Here is a 10,208-nt window from a genome sequence, read left to right on the forward strand (position 1 = left end):
ATGGGCTCATTCTGACATTATCTAGAGTTTTTACCAGGGGGCAGGAGAAACTCCGGACAGTGTCTGAAGCAACTGACTCACTTAAGTGTTCTCACATACATCCCCTCCGCATAATATTTAGGGGATTATCTAGTTCAGTGCATGTCTGAAAGCAGTCAAGGTAATAGTGAAAATGTCTTTCCTCACTCAGGTGAGCTCCATCAACAGCTCAGAGCAGCAGCTTGAAGAAGAGCAGAGCGATGTCCTTAACCCAGATGTGGCTCCCTCCTGTGGACAGAAGGGACAGGCTGATGCTCCCGTCTCCAAGGGTCCAGACAGATCGGGCCTGGAGGACAACCTTTTCCTCCCCAGCAAGCAGAGCCAGGAGCTGTCCACATCTTTCTCTCAGTCGGCAGAAATCTTCCAAGAACTCCAGCAGGAGTGCATGAGAAGGCTCAAGGTACCGAAAGGAAGCGCCGCCCGTTCGAGCTCGCCATCCCAGACATCAGCGTTGTTTCCCCACACTTCTCTGACCCAGGAACAGAGCGTCTTTCCCTCTGGTGAAGACAAACCCCAAATACCCCCTCGTGTCCCCATCCCACCTCGCCCCATAAAAAGGGGTGACTACACATCTGCTCGCTGGTCAAGAGATCTTTCTCTTTCCCCAACTCTAGCAGATGCCACAGAGGACGTTTCAGGACCGGTTCAGAACCGACCACCTCAGATCCCTCCAAGGGACCCTTTGTCTCTGTCGGGCTCGAGGACTCCCAGCCCCATGGGCCTGTTAGTGGGCTCCCCCCAGCAGAGAATCTACTCTGTCAGCCCCACCACCATGCATGTTCCCCTTACGTCCTGCCCCCCCACACATGCCTATGGCTCCTACCTCTCCACCTCTCCAGGTAAACTCATGCCGACCACACACAGCTTCGCCTCAGATCCTAAATATGCTGCACCCAAAGTGATCCAGGCGCAGGGGAAGGACTCTACCAGTAAGGGCCCCTGCATCCTCCCCATTGTACGTGACGGATGTAAAGTGAGCAACACCCACTATTACCTTCTGCCAGAGAGGCCGCCGTACCTCGACCGATACGATCGCTTCTTCAGGGAGGCAGAGAGCCTTCCTGCTAGTGGCGTGGAGGAAAGGCATGTACGGCAAGCCAACACTGCCACAGTCAGACCCATGGTGGTCAGCAACCACACTGTCCAGGGACATGCCCAGGGACAGGGCCTTGTGCAGCTGGGTGAGCTGAAGGCTAATTTCTCCTCCAACAATAACAGCAGTCTGGGCCGACCACGGTCAGGGATGAGGACATCACTTAGTCTCCCTCGCGTCTGCTCGGAAGGGTTGACGGCACCAGCCATCACTGCTTCCTGCACCAGGACAGACGGGGGAGCGAACCCAGCTGACAGGGTCAAAATGGTAAGGTCAGAGTGGTTTGGATTTTCTTTTGCAACTTAATGAAGCACATCTATAATTCAATGCTTTAAATCATGTGCGAAAAAGAAAACAACATAAATTTATTACATGAAAACTATGCAATATGTATTTTTTTAATGTTTTTTAACTGTGTCAATAGATTTTAATTGACTAAAAATACTAAAACTGGCCGATGCAAGTCAGAAACTATGAGCCTCGACCCTCAGCCCCTCTCCTCTGCTCCTCCCTCCTGTCTCCACCCTCCCCCCTCACTCTTAGTTCCTCAGCAGCTCCTTATCTCCTGCCTGTTTAACTGTATATTTCTTCAAGTAACATTTTCTCTTACAATTATAGACAAATATTATCCATGGCTCCTCTTACTCACTTTTTCGTATGTAATTCAGCAGTAGAGTCTCATAAGTTTTACAGCCTTGTACATCAGCTCAACATGTCTGGAGCTCTAATACCTATAAAGACTCATGTTACTCACAAAAGTATAGTTATGGCTAAAGTGCAACTGCACATTAAAAGCCTGGGCACATAAAAATAAAACTCGTATCGAATAATCGCCACTGCAGTGGCCAAAAGACAGGGTCATTAGTTATGAGTAGATGTGTAGTTAGGTCATTATAACACAGCTCTAAGATGAAATACAAGGGATGTTACTCATTAGAATTGGTGTTGGAAGTAATAAACCTTTACAATTAAGATGTAATGTATCTCAGTCAGTGTATATTTGATTTATGGTGAATTATATCTTTAACAAAACAAAAAACATGTACGGTATACATTTATGTTATTGTGCACAATATATTGCATTTGTTCATACACTGAACACAAGGGGGCAACAGAAGATAATCTTGCTTGGTCGTCCATTGTGTGTGTTTGTGTGTGTGTGTGCTTGTGCGCATGTGCGTGTGTCTCTTAACTGAGAGAAGTTGTGGAAACACATTAATAGTGTTTAATTACTCATATCTCTTCTTATTGATCATATTACTTCCCTATTCAACTTCACATCATTATTAGAGGCAACTTTCAATTTGAAGCTGAACTTACAAAAGCCATTGAATTTGATTAAATTAAAGTGGTTAAAAGTTTTATTTGAATATCTGTTGAGTTCAACTCTTGGTTGCATACAAACGCATTTATCCATTCCCGTCACAAGGTCAAAGTATAAAAATGTCTTAACTGCTCATAACTCGTTTACATTATTAATAATATGTCATCTTTCTTTGGAGATGAATATATTTAGCTGAGAATTGTATTTGAAGGACGGGGGACCAGTTAGATACTTTTTGCCCGAACGATTGATTCTGACAGCGATTAAACCAGATTGACCTGGAGTCAGAATCACTGCGAAACACCGAAGGCTCCCCATTGATCAGCCACTTGGTATTTTGTAGTGGATACTGAGCTCTGTGGCTGCAGTGGGAATGCGGGATTATAGATAAATTGTACTTCAGAGGGGTTCAATGTGAGATAGAGACGTGCAGTTGAAATTCAGAGGCTGTTTGATCAAACAACAAAAGAAGAAACAGGAGCTGGTGTCACTAATTGCCAAAAAAATACTGATCAGATAAAAAGAATAAACATTTGTCTACAGAATTTGTGAAATTCCCATCAGGTTCACCGTTGGTGACATTGTGTAAATAAAGAGTGTAGAGAATGTAAAGAGCCCAAGCAGTTCTAATTCATTTCGTGGAAAAACCTTGGGAATGATACTTGAACCTCAGCACTTGAATTTTTATCATCAGCTTTTTCAGGTGAAGCTAAAAGTAAACAGGAGCTCTGAATTCTCCCAAAAGTTATTATTTGTGTCTGTGAACTATTAAAAGTCAAGTTGATACTGGGGATTTCATCATGAGAACAGGACACAGTGTTGTGCTGTCAACAGGGGTGAGGAAGAGGAGGCAGGGGAATGTAGAGTTAGGTGTTGTTGGATGTTGCTCAGACTTACAGCACTGTTGTGTGATTTAGGTGCAGGAGGCGGTTCATGGTGTCACGATAGAGGAGTGCCAAGCTGCCCTGCAGAACCACAACTGGAACGTCCAGAAAGCTGTGCATTACCTAAAGGTGAGGACTTTAAAAAGTGCATGTACTACTGCAGCCATTTGCTAAACTAAAAATGACATCCATGCACTCAGCCTCTTCCGCCTGTTCGGGCTCCTGTCATGGAGCTAGCTGGCCAAGTAGTGTATCCTACACATCCCTCTCCCCAGCCACACTTTCCAGCTCTTCTTGGAGGGGTCTTGGGGCATTCCCAGGTCAGATGGGATCAATCCCTCCAGGAGTTTTGGGTCTACCTCCGGTTCTCGTCCCCATTGGATGTGCCTGGTAAACCTCAGAGGTTCTATATCCAGCTCCCTGCAGATCAGTCTGAACTCTTCATCCTATCTGAGCCCAGCCCCCGAATTTCCGCCACTTAAATTCACAATCCGGTTTATGTCAGTCACTGCTATAACGGAAAAATGATATTGAGATAAAAAATTAAATTTCAGTCGATAATGGATTTTTTCACTTGATAAATAGCTAAACATTTTACAGGTCTAAGGTAGATACATTACGTATTATACCTCCTCGCTTTGCTTACACAATCTATTAGCATTCTATCAATATATACTGCTACTACTATATTCCTAGTAAAATTACATTGCAATAAATTATTGATTTTGATTTATTGCCACACCCTAAGAAAACCATGTTTCCTGCCTATTGGTACAATGCAAAACATTCAGCCACTAATGGTACAGTGAGGAAGATTTCAAGAATAATTATATGAATGAATAGTTATTCATCAACAATCCGCCATTTGGTGTGACACGTTCGCCAATTCTCCAAGCTACAGTCGTGCACAGATCCTAACACCCCATGATGCGGGTCCTTCAAAATAAAGATCCCGTGAAGTGGTGATGATATTGCGGCTGTGTGGTTATTAAAAGAGAACCAGGGTCCCAATGGTAACGCTGCAGAAGAGACCTTAGAGATCCATTTCACTGCTTCTCAGGTCCCGCCTCAAGTCCTTTTCTATAATAACATTTTTTTTAAAACATGATATAAGTGCAAACAAGTGGTCGTTCACAGTTGCATAATGCAATCTTTACCTCATATCAGGGTATAATAGCAGCAACCTTGTGGATCCTTAAGGGACAATCTGGTCATTACTGCTGCAATGAGCCGGCTATAAATAAAACGAATATGGGCTCACTGACGTGTCGACAGCGACCCTCAGCACCGTCTCATCCGGCTGCCGCTGGGGCCACGGTGGGGGATGGCAGTCGGGGGGTGAGCACGAGGGAACGCTTGGCAGAGGTCTCAATCTATGCAACGGAAATTTGAACAAAGACATTTAGCGTCGTTATAAAGACTGAAACAAGTTCACAATGTGCTTACTGCAGCAATAACACTCATATGAGGGAGTAAAAGAGATGATGTCTGTTGTTCCAGCCCATACAGTAACTAATGCCGTGACCTTTCTCATTCTTGCTCCCTCCCTCGCTCCAGCCGTCTGTGTACGACTGATGCATGTTTGTGTGTCTCTGCAGGTGGAGCAGCTGTTCGGTTTAGGTCTGGGGAGCAGGTCCGAGTGTCTGAAGCTGCTGGAGACGTGGGACTGGAACCTGGAAGTGGCCAGCACGCAGATGTTAGATAACTATGGATCCACAAGGCAAAGGTACTGCACTGTTTCTTATTGTAGTTTTACGGGTCACAGCTTCCCACATAAATTCTATAACTTTTAATGGGCCGCACTCTCCTACTAGTGCCAAGCAGTAACTATCCATCTGTCCCATTTATTATTAATTATGCTTTATCACATAATACAACAACCAGAGCCTCTAATCTACATTTCAAACTTGATCCAGATATTTAATCTCGCATCTGTGGCTTGTTGTGTGAGAGGAAATGCTCGGTGAGTTAACTGTTGGATATTTTTCCTCGTACAAACTATATTATTATTTATCAAGAAATTAACAGCAGACGGGCAGCAGTGTGACAATGACTTTGTGTACATGTGCACTAGTGTTCTGGTTGTGAGCTACTTCCTGTTATTCCATGTCATTAGTGAGTCCTCCTCAAACAGTTTATACTGTCACTTTTGTTTTTTTTTGTAAATGTTGTGCTCATCCTGCTTGGTTAATCTTCAATGAAGTCTGTGTTTTTCATGAAATGAAATGAAACTGAAATTTGTTGTTGTTTCATTCACTGCATGTTGGCTTTTCGGAGGTCTGTTACACTATCGTCACAATCTTCAGACCGCAGTTCACATCTCTTAAAACTAAGGCTCTGTAATTCAGCTTGATACATAGCATTGCAGAAACAAAACAAAAGTGATGCTTTATGAAAACAAATCGCAAAAAGAGAAAGTGATGAGTAGATATACATTCGGGATATGGCGTTCGAATGGAACATTGAGAAATCTGGGTATCTAGCACGTCTGACGTTAAATGTTACGTTGGCCACAACAACACATCCTACCGTCAATTTTCAACATGTCGCCGACATTGGTTGGTGGCAAGCTGTCTTCCACCGATTTTTTTGTCAATGGTTTTCAAAAAACTAATTTGCGTTATTACTGTTCACGTATGTGGTTTATATGTTAGTTTTACCTATTGACTTAGCTGGTGTTACTTTTTCATATATTGCATGTTGGTTATTTTCAGAGGTCATATAACCGGAATACGAGTAAACATGTCAATGCAGTCAATGAGGCTGAGGGCTTATACAGTAGTTGGCTGTTAGAGAAAGTTTACTGTCTTGTTCTATAGAAAAGTATATATTACTGAAATTGTTTAAATACTTCTAATGTGTAGCTCAGCTTAAAAGCCTCAAAGTTCCCTCACAAAGTCGGGTTTGCACATAAATGTAAATATCTTTCAAGTTAATTGAGGAGGATTCAGCGTTTCATCTCCCCATGTTCTCAATCTAATCGAAATCTTATTTCTATTTGCAGACGGTGACAGAAATCAAAAGCTGCTGAGCTCTGATTGGAACTTCATCCTCAGTAAAACATCATCAGAGGAGGTGATTCGACTTCTTTCTGTTTGAAGCCTCCAATCAGACGACTGTTATTTGACTTATCACCGAGCTATCACAAATTCATCATGGTTCATTCAGGCTGACCATGGACACAGGAAAGTAACTCGGGGGCAGCAAAGAAGAATTTGGGACATATTTCAACCTTGTTCTGAAAACTCTGTCATTGTTGCACTTAAGACATTGTCTAACGGCACCCAGCGTTTTTTCAAGGTTTTTAAAGGCTAAAAAAGAGTTAGCCTGAAATGTGTCACTCAAACACTTCTGTGTGCCTCCCAACTGTCAATCATCACTGTGGATCTTACACTGATGGTCAAGTGCAGAGAGACACTTTGATGCCTTTCTTTTGTAAATGTCATTCAACAGGTTGGGAGTGAAGCTGTAGAGGCCCCCATGAGATGAAGAGCACAATATACGCATAAGCACTTTCTAATTGTCAAAAGCTTGGAGAGTTTGACTGAAAACTGGGATCATATTTACTGATCACTGTTTCAACTAAGGCGTGTGCAGTGAATGTACAGTTGGTTCTATAAGAATGAGCAGCCTGCTTTGCAGCTGAGGAATCTGCATCACCGTGTGAGGCAAGGGTTTCAAGAGCAGTGACAAATAAATCATAGACTTCCACAACATCTGTGCCCAACAAATCAATATTTGACCGACAGGAAATAATTTTGCCAGTTATAAAGAAGTGTTTCATCACAAAGGTTGTCCATACAAAATTTGCATTTTATATATAGTGAGGGAAGTTACTAGCAACGGCAGTTTATACTCAGTATTTAAACAATACACCTTTTATACAGAGACATGTATCGTATGTTAAAAAAACAACATTTTAATTTTATTTTAATATATTTATAACACAATGCTTAGGAATAAGAGAAGGCTGTCACGTCTGTGACTGGGCCGGCCATTTCTTAATTAAATGTACTGTTCTGTTTGATATAGCACAAATTAAAGTACTCGTCAGACTTTAACTAAATTCATCTTCTGCACAAAGCTGCCTAGGTCTTGAATATCTAATATGTGAGTCATATTCCGAGAATTCAGGGCAAATTAAGGCTTTTCAAAAACTGAATTACAAGAGCAAATCACTCACATCGCTCGGCTCCATTCACTCTGCCATAAATGTTTCAAGGACATTTCCCAGTAATACAGCACAGGATGTAACAACACAATAAACCCTTCATTAAAATAAAAGCTGGTCATTGTGCAGACTTGTAGCTGAGCTGCTGTGGTTTGGGGAGATCTGGATGCCAGTGCCTCTAGGAACCTGTCTGCCAGACTTGAGGAAGATGCCTTGGGTCAGTGACAACAACTGAGGACATCACTGCTTCATATTTTCCATCATGGTAATTGTGGTCTGCAAAAATTATTTCCTCTTCATGAGCAGCTCCGCACCATTGTTGTTTAAAATAAACAATTATGAGCCATTTTTTCTTTGTGTCAGTGCTCCTGGTCAGCAGTTGTCACTGACTGTTACCATGGAAACATTGCTCTTAGCTTTGAGTTAGCTTGAGGGTTTATTAGCTGTTTGTTTTTTTTCAAATAAAAATGTATTAGACAAATCTAAGTGCTATATTAAAGGTCAATTCCAGTATTTATCATTCTGGGACATATGGGTGTCAATGAATCCTACTTACAAAAACTTTTTTGAATCATTCCAGTAGATCATCCCTTTACAAAAAGTGTTTTAGGTGATAAAGCCCTTTTAGAGACATTTAATGAAGTGTCACAGTTGCCCCATAAGATTATGTTGTCGTCACTGCCACCTTGACAATCTACTGGACTGATTCCAAAAGTTTTAAGTACCATTCATTTACCAATCTACTTTAACAAACATACAGCCCAGGTAAAAAAAAATCCAGAAATTCCTCTATAGGACTAATCTTACAGTTAAACTAGTCTAGAATCTCTTTGTGCAACCGGCGTCTGATCTATGACCACTGCAACAAAGTCACAGACCCCAGATACAGCCTGTCCTTATTCCTCAGCTAAATACTCCGGCCAGTTCTGCATTTTCTGCATGTTTCCAGACTACGTTGGCAGCCAATAACCTCAATGCAGAGAAATTTTGCCTAAGGCACAGATCCTGTTCCATAATAATCACTTAAAACCATAACTGTGATATTTTGGTGCGGAGTTTCAGGGGCAATTATTCAAAACTTCCAGGACACCAGTGTATTGTCACAGTCGAGCAACGAATTCTTTAAAACTCAATATAGAAACCTTTGGGCCTGGGCTGCTGTTTATATCATATAAACTTTTTATTTGAAGACAATGAAAGAAAAAGGCAACAAAAGGCATTTAATAAGCTTTAACCTCTAAAATTCACTTTTTTATCGGCAACACTGAGACAATGTTTGGTTATCACACATGATCCCTATAGTGCTTCTCTCTATAGCAACAAAGAACCATCTTTGCCAACTGGTGTCCATCCATGTAATTACCATATACATGTCTATGGCCCTGGCTTTGCTCCAAACCCACTAACCCCTTTGCAAGGCCTCAAAAAAACGTAAACAGTATTTGACACGTCTGAGCACAATCTGTTTGGGCAGAAACGATCGGGCAGCCTCTGAAAAAAGCTTCTGTGGAGCCACAACCAGCCTGTGTTTCTGCCCGAGTGAACTAAGAGGCTCAAAAAACAAAACAAAATGAAACAAAAAAAGGTAAAGGAGGTATTTATTAAGGATGTACAGAACTGATTTATACAGTCAGAGCTTTCTCCTGTGTGCAATAAGGCTGCTGTAGAACCTGTGACCTCCCAGTCTGTCCATCCATCAATGCCACCCAGTCCTGAAAAAATACCATGGAGCTTTCTTCTCTTTCATGATGAATCCCAGCGATTGAACGCACACCGTTTTCAGTGTCAAGTGTTTGGTGACTCCGTTTTCCTCCCTGGGTAATTCCTCCACTGATCCACAGTCAGTTCAGACATTTCCCTTCTGGCTTGTGTTTGCGTTAGAGCTGAGTTTAAATCAGTGCACGAGGACAACTGGAAGTGAGGGCTGCCTCCGCTCTCTCCACGTGTTGTTTGTCTTTATACCGAGCTGCTGTAGTTGTATTAGAAGGACCGAACCTTGTTGTGTTAGGATCAACCCAAAGAAACATTGTCCTGTTGTGGTGTTGATCCTGATGTTTAAAAAAAAAAAAAAAAAAAAACTCTGTTCAGCTCTTTGTTCGCAAGAAAAACATGTTCATTAGAAACTGCTACTTTAAAGTCACTTGTGTTGTTTTTGCTGTTCTTTTGCCATTTCTCTCATGTTTTGCTTCCCAGGATGTGATTTATTTTAAATGCCTACTGTGCAGCTGGTTTTCATTGTGTCTCTCCTCCTGGGTCGATGGAAAAGTTTGAGAGAACTAAATGCTGCAGAATTTATAAATGTATTTTTTATTAAAGAGTTAAATATTTTTTACCTCTTCTCCTGTGGTGACCAATCTTTTTTGTCTGTTCCACTAATGATCCCTATAGTTGCGGCTGACATTTCCCCGAATTTTTCTTGCAAGAGTAAAATGTCTGAATATGAAAATGCCACCAACTTTCACAGCTAGTGAGTGGATTTGTTAATGACAGACAAAAACCGGGATGACGCTGATAAAGATGAACAACTCGGAAAGAGCTTTTGGTGATAAGGAATTACGTCAGTGTTGATGTGCTGTAAACAAAATCATACAACTTCAACAGCAGATCACGTCCTGCCTCCTTCATGCTGTCCCCTGGCGTCACCCCTCACCTGCATGTTCAACACATTTTCCTGTTTTTGTAAAAGGAAAACTCTGA

The 10,208-nt window shown here is 41.8% G+C and overlaps 1 protein-coding gene across 15 annotated transcripts in view; it reads left to right on the forward strand.

Moving 5' to 3' along the window:
- LOC128454119 (activated CDC42 kinase 1) overlaps window positions 1-9,843 on the forward strand; it is a 52,164-nt gene extending 42,321 nt beyond the window's left edge. For all 15 annotated transcript variants that reach the window (XM_053437346.1, XM_053437353.1, XM_053437348.1 and 12 more), the window contains 4 exons: window positions 191-1,399; window positions 3,374-3,469; window positions 4,939-5,066; window positions 6,345-9,843. In XM_053437346.1, the coding sequence (XP_053293321.1) occupies window positions 191-1,399; window positions 3,374-3,469; window positions 4,939-5,066; window positions 6,345-6,351 (1,440 nt within the window). In that variant the 3' untranslated portion in view covers window positions 6,352-9,843. The remainder of the gene's footprint in view (window positions 1-190; window positions 1,400-3,373; window positions 3,470-4,938; window positions 5,067-6,344) is intronic.
- Window positions 9,844-10,208: the final 365 nt, after the last annotated feature.

Source organism: Pleuronectes platessa, chromosome 13 (genome assembly GCF_947347685.1).
Source record: "Pleuronectes platessa chromosome 13, fPlePla1.1, whole genome shotgun sequence".
Classification (NCBI taxonomy): Eukaryota; Metazoa; Chordata; class Actinopteri; order Pleuronectiformes; family Pleuronectidae; genus Pleuronectes; species Pleuronectes platessa.